The sequence below is a fragment of the Meleagris gallopavo genome, chromosome 1 (assembly GCF_905368555.1).
Source record: "Meleagris gallopavo chromosome 1, MGAL_WU_HG_1.1, whole genome shotgun sequence".
NCBI lineage: Eukaryota > Metazoa > Chordata > Aves > Galliformes > Phasianidae > Meleagris > Meleagris gallopavo.
Window position 1 is genome coordinate 33,623,755 of NC_139404.1, and position 17,577 is coordinate 33,641,331.

Here is a 17,577-nt window from a genome sequence, read left to right on the forward strand (position 1 = left end):
GTTAGCTGAGTGCTGTGGGAAGGGAGTCTCCAGAGTCCTGGCATTATAGTGAACTGAGAGCTTTGGAAGGGGAGAAAGGGAGGTGTTGCAGTGAGAGCTGTCACTGGAGCAGAGACATCTTGGTTCCTGTGCAAGTCCTGGACACAAGGCACAAAACAGCTCTGAGTTCTGCACCATAGTGCATTTGCGCTGCTTTAGCATCACTCCTTGAGGAGAGGTTTAATGAGGTGGGTGAATCAATTTAACACCTTGCTGGCACAGGAACTGTATTTCTGTTTTCCTTCCTCTCCTTGCCCTGTATTATTTTGCCTTGCCTTGCCTCCAGCGGTTGGTTGACCTCTCTGTTTACTGATTCATCTGACTCAGAAAATACAGTTGAATAATCTTCTTTTGGTTTTGAGCGTTAGAGTTTCTCCCTCCAAACTGCTAAGCCAGAGAATGGCCAGGGAGCAGGAACCCAGAGTTGATGGTTGGACTAGATGATCTTAGGAATCTTTTCCAACCTAAATGATTATGAGATTCTAACTTGTCTCGGCTCAGTGGGGCTTTGCAACCCAGACATCCCTTTGAAAATCTTCATTTTCAGCAAGTAAGCATTTTACATTTCTTTTGTTTAATAAAATGTTTTTATGGAAAATTTCCTACTGAGCCCTTGTAAAGTTTTTGTATTCTGCCTACTCAGGCAAAAGTCTCTGAAAGACTTTGCTTTTAAAATGAACCACAAACTTGTCTTTCAAACCCAAACAACATCTTTGCATGGCTCTTTCCAAAATCCAGTCTAACCAAAGATGGTTCTTTGACTTCACGCTCCCAAGCGCAGACTGCCCAAGAGAAAGCTCAGAAACCCACATTGCTACCCCTTTGTGTAAAAAGGAAAAGGAATATTTCCTGTAATGTTAGGAAAGACTAATGAAATGGAGAAGAGTGGAAAGGCTGAGTATGAAAGGTTGGACACATCAGGTGTAAAACACATTAAATTAATTTCAAATTAAAATCCTGACCCACTACTGCTTCCCAGCTGGCCTACAGCAGGCCTGGCCATGCTCCTGCAGGCCAAGTCCCCTCCTGCCCAGCCTTACCTGCCCCAACCTGCCTGCTCCCTCCCAGAGTTTAGTGCTGAGCTTGGCAGTGAGCACCCAAACAGGCTGTGGGTGTGAGGGGTGGGAGTCAGCTGCTTTGCTGAGCTGGGAATAACCTGCAGGCTCATGGGGCACTATTTATGTGAGGTTTCAGCAGAGTTTACTTTTGAAGTAAATATTAAAGTGAAGTGAGGGACAGCGCTGTCTTTGACCACAGAGCATTATTTTATACCTCGTTAGGTCTATTTTTCCTACTAATGCACCAGTGGCAATTGGACAAGTAACAGACTGAGGGGATGAACAAAAGAGTTGCTCCTTTCCCAAGCGTGCCAAAGCCATTCTATAAATGTGGCACTGGAACAAAAAAAGACCTTGAACTCCAATGCAGAAGTGAGGCCTTCCTAGAAAACCTGCACTGCAGCAGTTTGCTTCCCTTTATTTCATGTTTCATACGCTCCTTTCCCCTGACTTTAAAAGAACCATGTGTCTGTGTGCAGCTGATGTGCTGTTATGCTCCTATTTCCTCAAGGAAATATACAAAATGGTTTAATAGTAGTTGGATTTTTCTCTGCTTTTGAAAATGTGAAGTTTTTACAGATATTTAAAACAACCTGATCAGTAACAGGCCTTCTGTGCTGCTTTGAGCCCACTGGCCCAGCAAGAGCCACTCCCCTGAGATGCCCTGTGGGAGGGAAGTGCCAGGAAGTAGAAAGCTCCCCTTACTGATGGCCCCCACACACTGCTGACTCCCTGTCCAGGAGATGTAGGAGTATTGCCAGAACCAGTAGGATCAAGACTCCTTTATAGGGGTGTCATGCAGCAAATGGTTCAAGTGATACCTCCCATCGGTGCCTGCATCACAGCTCTGGCCTGGGCCAAGAGTGAGCAAACAGGCACAAGGTGGGAGCCACAAGCGTGAGCTGCTCTATACACAAATGTGCACAACATTCACGTATGCACCAGTACTGTATATTTAGTGATGCTCTATTTTGTCCTAATGATGACAATGCTGCTGTATGCATCTCTTATTTTTTCCATACAAGCAGCTTTGCTGTGCTACCCCTTTGCTTTCCCTGGCTTTTCTTGCCTGCAAGAGGAAGATGCAGCTGCTGATAGAGGATTCTAAAAAGCTTGAGGGTAATGGAGGGAACTAAACATTCTTCTTCCAGCTGCTGCTGTTCACAACACTTTTGACAGTTAAAATACATCACACATTCTCTTGTCTGTTTAATATAAACAATGAGTATTTTAAGTGGAGTCCAGAATCAACCCCAAATAGGAGGATCCAGACAGGCCATTCAGATAGGAAACTAAGCAGTACCCTAAATTTATGTAGAAGTGGTCTGCAAGCAGTTCGGCCTCTGCCTGACACGCTGCCTATTGCAGCACATTAGGCCATGTGAGTGGAGAGAGCAGTATTTGTCTTTTTGGAAAGAAAGTTTCATTTCTCATCTGAAAATTAGTTTAGCATAATTTTTAGCATGTAATTTTTAGCATGTAATATCAAATGAAGAGGAAAAATATCAAAGTTGAAATATTTTGTTTCCAGTAAAACTAATTTATTTTTATTTTTATTTTATTTATTTATTTTTGCATCATGAAACATTTTAATTAACTCAAGATGAGATTTGGAGGAAAGCTTGTTTAATAAGAATTTTTCTTTTTTTTTTTTTTTCATTCTGGAATAAAGACATTTGAAATCATAAATATCATTGAAAGAAAGAAAAAATTCGGGCTTCCCTGTAGATTTATGTCCTTCAAGCTAAAGTAAAACTGAAATAACAGAAGGGCTTTAATGCAACCATCGTTTGATTTTGGAAGCAGCACTGTGAGAACAGTAGCAATCTTCATAGTTTTAAGAATCCCTTGCGGGCTCAGTGCACAGTCCAAATTTCTAATGTTTTATTTCCTAAATGAGTGAATGTGGAATAAAAAGGTTATAAACTAGAAAAACTTCTGTCTCCTTAGAAAAGACATTCAGGATGCAACACTAAGCATCAGTAAAACCCTTCCTTTTTCAGTCAAGACTATGGTAGCATTCAGTGCAGTACTACTGCACTACAAGGTGGTCTTGAAAGTCTGTGTGCCTAAAGACAAGCCCTTCATGGGAGTGGAAACCAGGGAGGACTTTTCCATGCCAAAAGCAAACCCTGTGCCTAGGTACAAAGCTGGACCTGATGTAGGGATCAAACCCTCTACGGGTAAAATCCCGGAGAGAATTTAGCCTAGCTTCTGCTTGACAGGAAAGAAGCTACATGTTAGATTATAAACTTTACATCAAAGACTTCTTTATCCCTGTGTTCCTTCGCAGTGATTAGTGGGCTTGATTGCACTGGGGCCTGTGGGGTCTACAATAGTGCAAATAATGAATCATAAATAAACGACTTCCCAACCTTGCAAAAGGAAGCCAGGCAATTCGTTTATTTTAAATTGAGACTTCATCTTGGTGAAAAATGGTCCCCTCAGACTGGCTCGGCAGCTTCTGCAGCTGTCAGCTTGGTTTGCACCTTTAAAGAAAAAAAGGATTGGGCACAGGGAGTAAAAATGGAAACAGATTCAGATTGTTCAATTTCCTGTTTGTTTAAATTTGTCCTTCACGACATGCAGATTCATCAAACTCCGTTCCTGGTAACTACTTCATTAGATTAGTTTAGTTAGGTATTCAGAGGGATTTTTATCTTCTGACTCATAAAATTCCTGTATTCCCCTAAGAATTTCCTGTGTCTGACTGGAATTTTATGTCTTTGTACTTTTAGTTGGACTCTTTGAAGGAGTTGCTTTCTAAATGACTCTGCTGTTGAGGTCTCCCGAAAGTGTCTGAGGAGCCAATTCAGAGGCTGATTTCTGCTTTTCAAGAAAACACATCTATGCCAGCACTTCACATCTTAATGTTTTAATCAGTGATTTTCCTGGCTTTTTTAAACTCTTTCTTTCCTGACAGTATTTCCCCTGGCTGCCCATGCCCTTTCCAGGTGTCCACTTAAGAATATTTTTGTCCAATTCTGAAAATGCACCCCAGTGGCTCAGTTTTAGAGTGTAGCTTGCAAGCCTGTCCCATCAGGTTTTCATCACTCACTTGCTATAAAGCAGAGAGCTAAGGTTACGAGTATATTGGACCATTTAGCAGTTGATGAGAAATGCCTTTGTATATCCCTTCCCTGTCTTTTTTTAGTCCTCTCGGAAGAGGGTGAAACCCAGGTTAGGCCAGAATTCCAGAGCCCTGGTGTGTTCTTTTTTGAAAGGCTCAGTGAGTTGAGGATGATGCTTTTTGACATGTGAGTTCCAGAAATTTATGGAGTGATTGTAGCGCAAACTGGCCTGCTTACACAAGAACTTCGTTGGTGTTTGTTTCCGTCCGTGCGTAGCATGATGGTGCCTAGCTGCCATCCGGTATTGGGGTCAGGCGGCACGTTTGAATGTCTTTGCGCAAGTGGACCTGATTTGGGAACCTGATGCAGTTTCACTGCAAGCTCAGATTTATTTGGCAAGGTGAAAGCTGTGAGGAAGCTTCACCACTCTGCTTTGGGAGATGAGGTATAACAGGCCAGGACTGGAAAAGGAAAAGAAGGAAAGGCAGGAGAAGGAAAGAATCTGCTGTTGCTCTTGTTGGAGCCTGCTGGTGTGCCCCAGCTGTTTTTGGTCTCGCCCTGTGTGAGCCAAGCAGGCTCACTGCTCACTGGCTGGTCTGCAGACCCGTACTGCAGTGTAGACCTGTGGCAGCAAAGCGGTGAGGGACGATTGTTACAGTCTGTTACAGACTATTACAGTCAATTTCTCAAAATTATAGTTTTGGCACTTCTTAATGAGTGCAGAGGTCTGTGCTTCTGAAGGGAAAAAATTATTACAGCAGGTTGCTGTATTCTTTATTCAGAGATCCAAACAGCAAGTTAATGATTTGATGTCAGGTTTTGAAGAGCTTTTTGTGGCAGGAAAGGGACAAACACAGTATATTGTATATCATTAGCTGTACACTGTGTAGGGGCATACTCTAACAGGAGTAACGTGGAGGGGAGCCAGACAGTATCATGGCACTGTTCGTTCCCAAAAGCTGGGTTGAAAAAGCAGAAAGAAATTGCTCACCAGTTCTATTTTTGCTACCATTCCATCCACGCATCTCTTCCAAATGGCAGTTTTACTGGAGGCTGAGCTCACAGATCTCCTGAAAGCACGGCTAGAAACCAGCTGGCAAGTGCACCCGTGCCGCGGGTACACTCACTGCACAGGCAGCAGGTGGAGACACGAACAAAGCTAAAGCACTCTGGGATCGTCTACTGTGCAGCCTCGTTTGGTGGCACCGGCAGGGAACGAGTGGGCCCCCTCTGGGGCTGCCACCCCCAAGCCAGAGTGGGGAAGCCGGCTGGGGGCTGCTGGCAGCCGTCCAGCCCCGGGAGGATACATCTCCCCCTCAGAGTAGGGCTGCCTCAGTTTGCTGCTCCAGAATTGAGCCAGTGGGATATTTTTACATGGTGTTTTCTGACCTCTGCTTTCTTGGACAGTTCAAAACGGGGGGAATGGCAAGAACATCTTCACCAGCTGCTACACATCAGCTTTTTCCTCAAGAGATGATGGTCTGCGTGCATTTTCTTTGCTCTTCTTCCTTTTGCTCTTTCCGGCATAACACAGTCTATCTGATTTCAGCCAAAATAAAGCTCTTTCACTTGTCACATGTGGATGTGTGGGGAAGCTCTTTGGTGGAGCTGATCTGTGTATTTGATGATTTTTGTGACACCACCAGGAACAGAAGTTTCTTTTTTTTTTCTCCTTATTTCCCAAGAATCTGTTGAATGGGTACACTGGATCCAACTGTGTGTAGCGACATGAAGAAAGCAGTTGCACTATAAACCACCTGAGTCTGATGGTAGCTGGGAGGGTGTCTATGGAGCAAATTTGAGTCACCAAAGCATTAATAACTGATAGGAAGTAATTCTCAGAAAGGACTTCAGTGTTTTCACTTGGAAGACAGACTCTTGTGTTGTCCTGAGTGTCCCAGCATCAGACACATCTGACGGCTGACCTGCGTATCAAACTCACTGTGTGGGGCCAGTGGCCTTGGTGTGACCCATATAAAGTGGCCTCATATAATCTGTGGCCATATGGGGCATTCTGAGCATGGACAACTTGTGCTGGTCTCTGTGTGAGCCATGAAGATGTCTGAGTCCTGGGACATCTGAAAGGCTCAGAGGAGAGAGAGAAAGGAGAGCCCAAGGAAGAAAAAATTTGTAGCACCATTCTGTATTATGGAAGAGATAATCCCAAAACTGTCCAGGAGCTGTCAATGTGCATTACAGAATGGAACATGCTGTATAATGGAGAAGCCAGGGAGAAATTTTCCCAAGTGCAGAATGTTTTCCTTGAGTTACCTGAGTGCATCTCTTGAAAGACCACCTTTCCACTCCAGCATCTTGCCTCTTCCAATCTTCTCCTGCACATTGGCTCATTTCCTTTTCGCTGATTCTCTCTAAAACTTCTCTTATTTCTCCTCTTGTTTATTGCATCATATTTCTTTTCCAAACCAATTATTCCTTTTAAAGTGTATTTTAGGGTAGTGTAAGAGAAAACAAGACCCTGAAGTGAGCTGGATGTTTATAAACCAGCATTATTTGTTTGAAAAAAACATGTAATGAATGTAATTGACTTCCACTGTGACGGTCTGTCCTTTACTTCATTACAAATGCTCTTAGTTTAGGTTGAAAATGAATTCCATATCGTCATCATTGATATACAGTTGTGTTTGTTCTATTTTTTTATTATTATTATCCAAGCCAAAAATATAGTAGAATCTGTTAAAAAAATAAGATCAAGGATGCAATCATACAAGGAATAGTGTGGGCAAAATATGAGAGACCTATGTGTAGTTTGGTCCGTGCCCAGGTGGTTCCACAGGCATGTTGGGCTTCCCCCAGCACGGCATTAAGGAGAAGCACTCCTCATGAGGTTAGTTTCAAGCAGTTTGCCAGGCTGCTTCTTTCCTTTGTCTTTGTCATAGAGTATGTCTGTGAAAAGTTTTTCTTTGAAATCTTTCCTGAAAGAAAATACCAGGTTTAGTACAAAGGACATGCTTTGCTTCAGGAATTGTGACAGAAAGCAAAGCAGAAGGTGAACATTATAATTTGAAATATGAACTTTTCAATTGCAGTAGTTTCAGTTTTCAGAATCAGAAATTTTCAGTTTCAGTTGAAGTTTTCCACAGATAAAAGAAAAAGGGTGTGTGGGGGTGTGTGTATACATGTATATTGTTTTTGTCAGGCTTTTCTGTGGAGAAAGGTCTTTATTTTCTAGTCAACATTATTACGTACCTCCTTTTGTTTGCACAAGAGGTTGTTAAAAAGATTTAAACCTCTCCCCAAGCCAACACTAACTCCGAACAAACTAACCCCACAAATCATTCCCTTTCTCTTCTTTTAGGACTTTATGCACCGCCTATTGCTGTTGCATCCTTTGGTGCAGCATGCAGGCATGCGTTGAACAGACCAGGCCTCAGCAGAGGGTACAGTCACACTCCCTGGGCCTGGGTGCAAGGTGGGCCATGGTGTGGTCAGTCCATATGTGGCTCCTGGGGGGAGGAAAGGACTTAGGGCTGGCTCCTCATGGGGCCTGGCTGGCCTGGAACTCCCTAGGCACGTCCCTGTGCTGGAAATGCATCTGTTGTAAGGGTGGGTTGATAATCTGTAATATAGGGCAAAGAGGAGGGGGCTGTTCCCCACCACCTCACAGTGCCATCAGAAGGATCCTACCCCACCTCTCGTTCCATGACCAAAGCCCTTTGCGGCAGAGCTGGCATTTGTGGCTCCACTTTCACCCTGCTGCTCCATGCACCCTGAGCAGCCTTTGCCTGCTGCCAGCTGCCCCTCATCTCGGCCCAGACAAATATTTCCTTGCTGGCTGAGAGTATGATGTCCTTCCTCAGTTATTTGTGACTAAGTTCCCTTACCAAGGCATCTCATTCAGTATCTAAAGTAAACAGAAAAAAGGGGGCCTTTGTCTTTCTTTAGTATTTCATCAGTGTAATAACTCTTTGCCTTCTTTCAGAACTTTAGAACTGCACTGAGGGCCTGTTTGTCTTGCTGTATCGAGGAGGGCTTGTCTGCTGCAGCACACGCTGATATGGGCATGGTAGTCAGCAGAAGGAGTATCACTCCAAAAGGAAGACAATGAAGGCTGCAGCTTTTTTTCTTTTTCCTTTTTCCTTTTTTTTTTTTTTTTTTTTTTTTTTTCATTAAAACCAATTTTCTGTTAGAAATCAACTTCTGTCGTTACAGTTTTTCTATGTAACTGAGCTCTGGCCATTCTTCACAGACTTTATTTCCCAGACATGTGCAACAATGTGACAGGAAAATATTTCAGCAGGTCTAACAACAAATTGTGGATGTTCATTACTTGAAACACCCTGTGACAAATCTTTTAAATATGTACTTCATCTGCAACTGCTGCTCGTTTCAGTGCCGGATGCTGATTATTACTGAGTTGCATTTGTTCTGTGTTTTGTTGTTTTTTGTTGTTTTGTTGTTTTTTTTTTTTTACTTTCTCTGTGAACATACTCCATTAGGATTGTGATTTCTGTCAAATCATTTCTATTGGAAAGCTTGCCTTCTACACTATTATCCCGATTTACTTGTCTTGCTTGAAAGCTTCTGTTATTTTAGTGAATTGTGCCAATAACTCATAAGAATAGAGATTTCAAGATACTTTGTGATACATATATTTGTTGGAAGGAAAATAAAAACACTTATTGAAAGTTGAATGTTTTGGACTAAGGTTACTAGGTCAACAGTAAATTTTAGAAACTATTTGAGACATTTCTTAGTGGCATTTTAAAATTATAGCTTAAGGTTATGCTGCCTTACATGATTCTGCTTGGCTCCTTTGATGCTGAAGATCTACAACTGACTTATGTGTAAGATATATTTTTAAAAACATTACCCGTGATTTAAAGTAACAAGAGACACTGTTCAGATGACGGGAGAAAGCCATCCTTTGGGAGGAAGTGAGTTAGGTTCAGTAGTTTTGTTGAACCAGAACCAAGAAAGAAACGATTAGTAACTCAATCTTTGCAGGAAGACTTGAGGAAGATCCCAGCTTCTGCCTACCTGTTGATTTTAACAGCAGCCCAGATGCTGGAGATGTCAAAAGTGTTTTAGAGGAAGGCTCTAAAACAGCCAATTTGTATTTAGCAGTATTTTAGAAATCAGGGAGAGGATTAAGGAAGCAATTGTGGCAGTAGCTGTATTGTGATACAGTTATTAATTGCTGAAGTGAGCAGGCCCTATGTTTTCATTGCTCAAGAATCATCAGGGTCACTCTCATTCTGAAAAATTCAGATGTCAAATGACATTCTAGAAGTGAACTTTCAGCTTTTCCCTAACAATCACTTTGCCTGGATGGTGCTGGAAAGAACCCATGTTTTCTTTCTCATGAAATATGTATCCAATGTGCAGCCATTTGCTGATGAACATGAATGTTTCTGTGCCTGAATCTGTTTTTAGATACACTTGGGTAAATTAAATGGACCTCCACTCAAAGTAGTGTTACCTGACAGTAAAACATTTGTAAGTGTGTATATTTATTATGCATTCATCATCATGGAGATATTATGAAAAATGACCCAGCATATTATGAAAAATAACCCTGTATTTGCAGAGGCATTCTACATAAAGGAATATGTCACTTTGTAGTTCTGCATTAAACTTGTATGTGAGAAGTTACAGCTGTGGAGCTGTGGATGCCTGCGTCTTTCAGATTTAGTTTCAATAAATGTGTGAGAAAGAAAGTGAAGGCCCCTCAACTTTACAGCAGTTTCAAAGCAGAAGCTTTATTACCTCTTTTTTTTTTTTTTTTCAGTCCTATATGCTTCATGTTTTTACACAGACATAGCTTTCTCAGTGAAGATAAATGATGATACTCTACCTTAAAAAGCCTTTGGGTTTTCATCAATCCGCATTAGGTTAAAAGGGAATCAGAATTCTAAAAATACAGCACATCAGAGAAACGAGGTATTTTTCAGGTCAAGGTCCCCTTTTCCATCTGGTGCCATTTGGTAGTTCTAACATCTTCCATCTCTCCCTACTTCTCCATCTGTAAATAACTCACTGAAGTAAATGCTTGGAATAATTACAAAAAAGAATGATAAAATGCAGGTTGAACTTTGGGTCTCTTTGGGTTCTAAAATGAAAAACATAACTACTGACATCACAGTTATTAAAAGACTGTGGAGGTCTCCAGTCAGCAGGTGTATGAAATGGGAATAATGTCAGAGCGCTAGATGCTTTAAGATACAATTGTACTGTTCAAAAAAAAAAATGTCAAAAGGAATATTAGTTCACGAGAGGGAGAAAAATAGCCTAGCAGGGCTGATTTTCAAAAGCAGCCTGCCATTTCGCTTCTGCAAGTAATTATAGGCTCATATTATAACACTTAGATGTCTAAGTGCTTGCATCCATTTATTAGGATGTTGGAGATCTAAGTACAGTAAAATGCATGCAAACGTGCAAAATTGGAAGGATGATTGAGATGCTTTTAAAATTGATCAGTCAATCAACAGCTAGACTGTTCCAAATGTTTACAGAACCAAATGTCTTTCTGAGGTCAGCATTGTCCTGGAGAAGCCAACGGGACAAAGGTGCTGTAGAATTTCCTGTGTTAATGTGAATGAGATGGTCTGCTCCGGCTGGGGCTTCATTCTTCTGCCAGGAGTACACAGGAGATGCTAAATGTTTGGCATATGGAATGCATTGCCACGACTTAGGCATGTCAGTTTAAGGACAAACTGCTCAGTTTGTCTGCTATCTGGACTGCCACATGATGGTTGCCCATGTTGTCATGATACTCACCTTGTGCCAGCTGCCCGTAATGTGCCCATCTTAGGTGGCTCATTGGTAGTACCAACTCAGTCAGGTATCTTGAATAAGTCTGACCATGAGAAAGATGCCTCTTTCAAACAATTTGAAACCCTATCACCAGGGCTGAAGAAGTGTCATTCATCATAGGCTACCAGAGCCAATACTTCTCTTCCTTCTTGTTCCTCACAAGCCAGCAGTGTGCCCTGGTGGCCAAGAAGGCCAATGGCATCCTGGCTTCTATCAGGAATGGTGTGGTGAGCAGGACTAGGGATGTCATCCTGCCCCTGTACTCGGCATTGGTGAGGCCTCATCTCCAGTACTGTGTTCAGTTTTGGGCACCTCAGTATAGAAAGGACGTGGAGGTACTGGAGTAGGACCAAAGAAGGGCAACGAGGCTAGTGAAGGTCTTGGAAAATCAGCCCTATGAGGAAAGGCTGAGGGAGCTGGGGCTGTTTAGTCTGGGGAAGAGGCGGCTGAGGAGAGACTTTATTACTCTCTTCCAGTATCTGAAAGGTGCTTACAGTGAGAGAGGGGTAGGTCTCTTCTCACTGATGACAGGTGACAAGACAAGGGGAAATGGCCTCAAGTTGCACCAAGGTAAGTTTAGGTTGGACGTTAGGAAACACTTCTTTACAGAAAGGGTGGTTAAACATTGGAATAGGCTCCCCAGGGAGGTGGTTGGGTCACCGTCCCTGGATGTGTTTAAGAGCCATTTGGATGTGGTGCTCAAAGATATGATTTAGCAGAGGGTTGTTAGAGTTAGGGTACTATGGTGAGGCTGCGGTTGGACTTGATGATCCTTGACGTCCCTTCCAACCTGAGTAATTCTATGATTCTATGATTCTCACTTCTGCTGCCCAAGGCAGTGTCACACAATTTCTGCTCTGAAGAAAATATTATTTGATGACGAGGTAAGAATGGCTGTCTACTCTTTGCCAGAACAAAGCCCATCATGAGGAATAAAATATTCAGTTTTGGTGAGATGGTGTAAGGTGAATTTTATGAATGCTGCACAGCTTTTATGAAACATTTGGGGAATGTACCAAAATGAGAAAGAATGGGATGTGACTTTGTATGTGTGATGCCCTGTAGCATGAGATCTCTTCTATTACTCATGCAGGATAGAGTGGAAAAGATCTGTCAGTGATATTCAGTTTCCAAATGGTTTTCACTTAGGTACTGGACAGAATAAAACATCATTCCTTTATTTGGTGTATTTTAGGTCTAATAAAGCATACCTGCTATATCTGAATAACCGTTCATCTGCATGTCTGGCTTAACATACCAGAAACTGACCCTTAGAACATAATGGTCTGATTCCCGCATGAAGGGTCACTAGAATAAACACAAACACAACAGACTCTTGCTTTATATTGCCAGTATGATGTCAAATGATTGTGAAAGTAAGAATGATCCCAGTCTAAATATCTATAATTTGATAAGAATTGCTGACCATTCTAGTGTCATATGTTCCCTCAGACTAAACTTTACATTCTGGGATAAATGTATGCACAAAGCTGAGCTGTTCTTCGCAAGAGAAATTGGGCAAATGTCATTTGAAGTTGTTCACTCAGCTGGGAGATCCCCTCTCTGCTCCATCCTGTCTCCTGCAATTACCCTTTGCCCCTTTCCTCCTGCAGCTATTTCTTCCTGGCTGTCATGGTTTACCATCCTTCAAACAGCAGCACTCCTGCTCCTGCTGCCCATCAGATGTGCTGAGACAGATCTGACAGATGGTCGTAACCTGTAGACGTTTGGGACTAAGCACCACCATTTTAAAGGGTCTTCTTCACAGCTCCATCTCAACAGATCTAAGGATTACTGTTTCTCTTAGTAGAAGCAGAAGAGATTCAAAATTATCTCCTTCCAACCCATTCCTGCTTCAGTGCAGAAGTTTTCCCAGCCAAACAGCCAAACAGCCTTCAGGGGCAGGCCAGAGCGCTCCTGCACAGTCAGCAGCAGTCTAAAGTAGTGAGTCAGCCATGTTGCAGCCTTATAGTAGGAAGGAACAGGCACTGGGAAGGGAAGGAGTGGCTGACAGCAGCCAGTGGGATGGCAGGAAAAGTAGCTGGGAGCTTGCAAGGGCGATCCACTGCTGGGTCATTCAGCACTTACGAAGAAAGAGCGAGCATATGAAAAACCTACAGCGATCTAATTTGTTTTCCAATGTCACTGGGTATTGCCTGATGTACTGGCAAGCAGACTGCTTCCACAGCTTGTTCCTGGCAGCTTTTATAGTAGAAGAGATGGCCAGAGAAGGCTTAGCAAACTATCAAATAGGTTTTCCACTTTAGCTCTGAAGAGGGGAAATGGGACAGCAGAGGGGGACTGATTTTCCTGGTGAGATCAGCTCCGCAACTTGGTGAGCAGTTTGTTTGTTGTCTCATCAGGGTTGACTGGCAGAGTGTTTCACAGTGCCCTCAAGAACATTTCTGTCCCAAGGTTTGCCCAGGTTTCAGTCAGCCCTCGTGGAGTCACCAGTTTGTCCCAGTGCCTAGTGAGCCTGGTGCCTAAGCCGCAGTGGAGAAACAGCATGACTGAGAATTGAAGGTTTGCACCATGGTGGCACAGGCTGCTTCCTAGTCCCTGCCTCGGGGAACACATGTGGCAATGGTAGAGTGTTTGGAATACGTGTCATGTGTAGAATGAAGCTGAAGTTACTCCACTTGGGTCCAAAGGCTTCTTTAGGAGGAGCTTGACAATTTATATGGGTTTCAGATGACTTCATTTTTTAAAAGTGCATGGAATGTATCCAAAGCAAATAATTTTTTTCTGTGCTGAATGGGAAGACCAAAAGGAAAAGCCTGGAGAAAGAAGGATGGATGGTCTTTCTTTAATGTCAAAGCTGACATAAACACATCTCCTCCAAAGTCTTCTCACAAGATAATTTTCTCAGCAAGACACAGATTGCTTCAATCTCTGTGTAGCAGCCTTTGAAGCTTCCCCCTTGTTGCCGTTGTGGAGGAGGGAGGGTTGCCTTTGAGGATTTCTGCAGCACTGCGGTGTTCCTCCTCCAAACGCTTTCACACGATGAGATAGCTGGTTGCTCTAAGCAGTTCTGTCTTTGGAAATTCTCTGCCATCATATGAGGGCAAACTGAGAAGTAGCCAATGTCTGGTTTGCAAAATATTTAAATTTCAGTAACTAAAATGTTTCATTAAAAATATTCTGACCTGCTCTCTGTAAAACCTCAATTTTCATTAGACAGAGGCCAAGCTAAGGAGATGATGAATGATGTTGGAGAGGTGCCACTGATTAGGAGGCATCAATTTTTCTGTCAACAGGATAAGCCCTTCTGCAAAACTTGTCATATGTTTGTTCCTTTTCTGTTTGTGAAGGTATTTGTTTGGCAGGGCTATTTTGCATGAGGGGAAGAACTTATAAATTGTTTTTTTACGGTTGTCATTGCTGCATTGAGTTCCTGTCTTGTGGGATATTTTCCCTATTCAGATTTCTTGCACTTTGGTCTATCTGCTGTGTGCTACTCTCCCATCTGCAATACTTTTGGGGAAAAAAGAATGACTCTACTTCTGCAGTGAGTTCTGGGAGGGGAAACACTTGTGATTTTAGTAGGCTCCTGGGGAGCACAGGACTTGGGACCTGCAGTGCCTTCAGGCTGCAGGCTCAGGAATGCTGCTGTATATGTACAGAGGTTCCCAAAAGGGAGAGAGAAATGCATTTCTGAGCATTTTTTTCTTAAAATTGTATTACTACTTTGCTTGCATCCTAGTAAGTGTATTCTCTATTTAATGGCTTAAGATACAACTGAAGACATACAGTTTTCTTTCTGAGTTTACACGTTTTCCTTACCCACATTTAGATAGCTTCCACATCTTCTTTTACTGGATAGGAAATTCTACTTCTGTTACTCATGGAAAGCTGTATGCATCCTTTACTCATCTGCATGCAGTGATTCACAACTGCTGCTGTTTGTTAATAGCTTATTGCATTTTATGAAATCATCTGTAGCAAATGCTTAGCAGATACTAGAAGAACAAACAAGGAAGTTCCCTCTGCATGGGCATATGTTTAATACACAGAGAGCAAGAGTTATCTGTGTGTGTTGCAATATTTGGCAGGAGACTGAATGAGAGGGATGGTGGGATTTCAGATGGGCCCTGGTGGATGTTGACATGACCCTAAGGCCTATCAGGTCCTTATGTGGGAACTCAGCTTCAGGAAATGGTGCATATGATGACATTTTCCGAGGTGGTTGGCATCACTGCAGCCACATTCTGAAGAGCAGCACCTCTCACCATGTGAGAGGAAGTTCCAAAAGCTGAGAAGCGAGGGTGAGGAGACGGCTGTCCGGAGCCCCTGGTCCTCTCAAGAGCAGGGGTGGGGCCAGGAGTAGTGACATAACATGCAGAGAAGATCATTAAACAGGTTAAGGTTGGAAGCAGTCTGGCCATAGTAACCATGCCCTGGTTGAGTTTCTGATCTTGAGGAATATGGGCCTGGCAAAGAGTGGAGTCAGGATCCTGAACATCAGGAGAACAAAGTTCTGGCTGTTGAAGAAATTATTGGATGAGATCCCCTGGGAAACTGTCCTTAGGGACATAGGAACAGATCAGGAGAGTTAGAACTAGATTAACTTTCAGGTTCCTTCTAACCCAAGCCATTCTATGATTCTATGACTAGTTTTTGAGGGGTGGCTGAAAAGGTATACTTGATATGCATCTACTGGTATAGAATTGCTTTTCACTAGGGTTTTGTGTTGATGATGAGGCTGAATCTGGCTTACCTGACCACTTTCCTGTCTGAACTAAGTGACGTGTGAGAGTATCTGTAGAGATACAAGATGGACAGCTAGAGTCAGCTTAATAAAAATTTTGTATTTAGAGAAAAAAATTACAAAATACTTACATGGTTTGTGACCTAAAATCTCCATTTTGGTATTTCTAGGCTCTGGAATGAAGTAAACATTTTTCAAAGTGTGATTATATCTCTGCTTTTTTGAATGCCATCTTCTGCCACATATACACTATCTTTTCACACTTACGTTGTTCCTCTTTTCCAGGTTGGCCTTCCTTCTATGATGTGATCAGTCCCGATACAATTACTCTCACTGATGATTTTTCCTATGGGATGCATCGGATTGAAATATCCTGCAGTCAGGTTAGTTTATAGCACACAAAGACCATTCTGATGGCAAAGGCTGCAAAAATCATTACAACGTGCTGTATTTTCTCTAAGATTTGCAAACCTTTCAGTTCCATTAAATAGTAATCATTGTAAGAGAGCACAGTGGGCCGTAGGTATAATAGCTGGGTGGAATGACTGAAGGCACGAAGGGCTTGTTGAAATGCACATTGTTGTCTGGTGTGAGATTTAACAGAGCAGATGTAAATGGCCAGGCTTGGTGCTGAGTCTACAGAAATTGTCTTCCTGAAGAGGGTCCCTTCAAAGGAGCTTCTGCTCCTGGCCGACCTCCTCCACATGTGAGCAGCTGGGATGGAAGCTGGAAACAGTGGAGCAACTGCCCGTGTGCTGATTCCATCACTGCACATTACCGTGCAACAGTGCTAAGTGAGCCCCAGCACACATTCCCAGCACAGTCCATCCTGTCTGCCGTAATAATGAAGTCAGTAGTCATTCACATCATGCCCAAATTTTCCGTTATCTGTCTTGTTCTGCTTGCTCTCACCCTTTGTGCTGCTCTGCAAAGGGAACAGTGCAGTCATTGCCTAGCAGAGGCACTCGGCAGATGTACCCAGCAGCTTGCAGCACCGTGCCCCATGCACCCACTTTCCTCCTAAGAGAAGCAGGGCTTCCTTTGGGCCGTGAGAACTTGCTGTGCTTTTTTCAGACAGCAGTGCTGGTAGAGTAACTGATTTCAATGCTGATGATACACGTCCTTTTATGTTGATCAGTTCTCGTATATGAATGCTCAAAGAGAGTTTAGAAGTTTCCTGAAGAGAGGCAAGATCATCTTTATTTGGAGAATCCGCTAACTTCACTCTGGGTAGAGGGTCTGGCCCAATATATTTATGGCCAAATCAGCATATCTTGTGCACAGTTCTATAGTTTTTACATTAAAGTTATGGTTTAGGAGATCTGTTTAATGCTTTTGGAACATCCGTTTCCCTAAATTCCCTAGCAAGGTAGCAACAGGACTACAGGATGGGAGTCTCTCGCTTCATCAGTAATTACCGGAGTAATCAAAACTGTAACTTACTTTCTTCACCTCTCCTTAGGGCTGAACAGTGCTAAAATAAGCGTGCTGCCAGCTTGCTGAAAATGTGTCTGCTGACACCCTTCAGGAGATGGCCAGAGCTCCTGGGTTCACTGGAGCAAAGCCCAAGGCAGCCTGTGGTCAGGACATGGAATCTGGGAATGTCATTTGCCTGTTGCCAAACAAAACTAGCAGACCTGAGACCATCAGTATTAGCAGCAGTCACATACAGACGCCATAAACTTGGAGCAAAACCAAAAGCTAAATGTACAGCCTGAAGAAAAAAAATGCAACCAAAGTCGCTATATAATCCACTGGCAACATGTGATCAGTTCTGCCAGCTTCCTGGTGCAGTAACCCCACAGACGATCAAGTCACACAGGGAAATAGCTTGAAGAGTGGTAAACATCTTTGCAGCCACTGCTCAGCACAAGTTAATACCACCACACTGTGTATCCATAACAAAACCATTTCCTCTCCTCCTCAG

General features: G+C 42.8%; 1 protein-coding gene across 12 annotated transcripts in view; it reads left to right on the plus strand.

The window, feature by feature from the left end:
• MSRB3 (methionine sulfoxide reductase B3) overlaps positions 1 to 17,577 on the plus strand; it is an 83,664-nt gene that overhangs the window by 60,333 nt on the left and 5,754 nt on the right. For 9 of the 12 annotated variants that reach the window (XM_085220592.1, XM_085220603.1, XM_085220650.1 and 6 more), the window contains one exon: positions 15,936 to 16,033. In XM_085220592.1, coding sequence (XP_085076718.1) covers positions 15,936 to 16,033 — 98 coding nt within the window. Of the gene's footprint in view, positions 1 to 7,484; positions 7,599 to 8,108; positions 8,294 to 15,935; positions 16,034 to 17,112; positions 17,572 to 17,577 lie in introns of those variants that run through there. The other 3 variants (XM_085220641.1, XM_085220636.1, XM_085220644.1) reach the window with 3 other exon arrangements.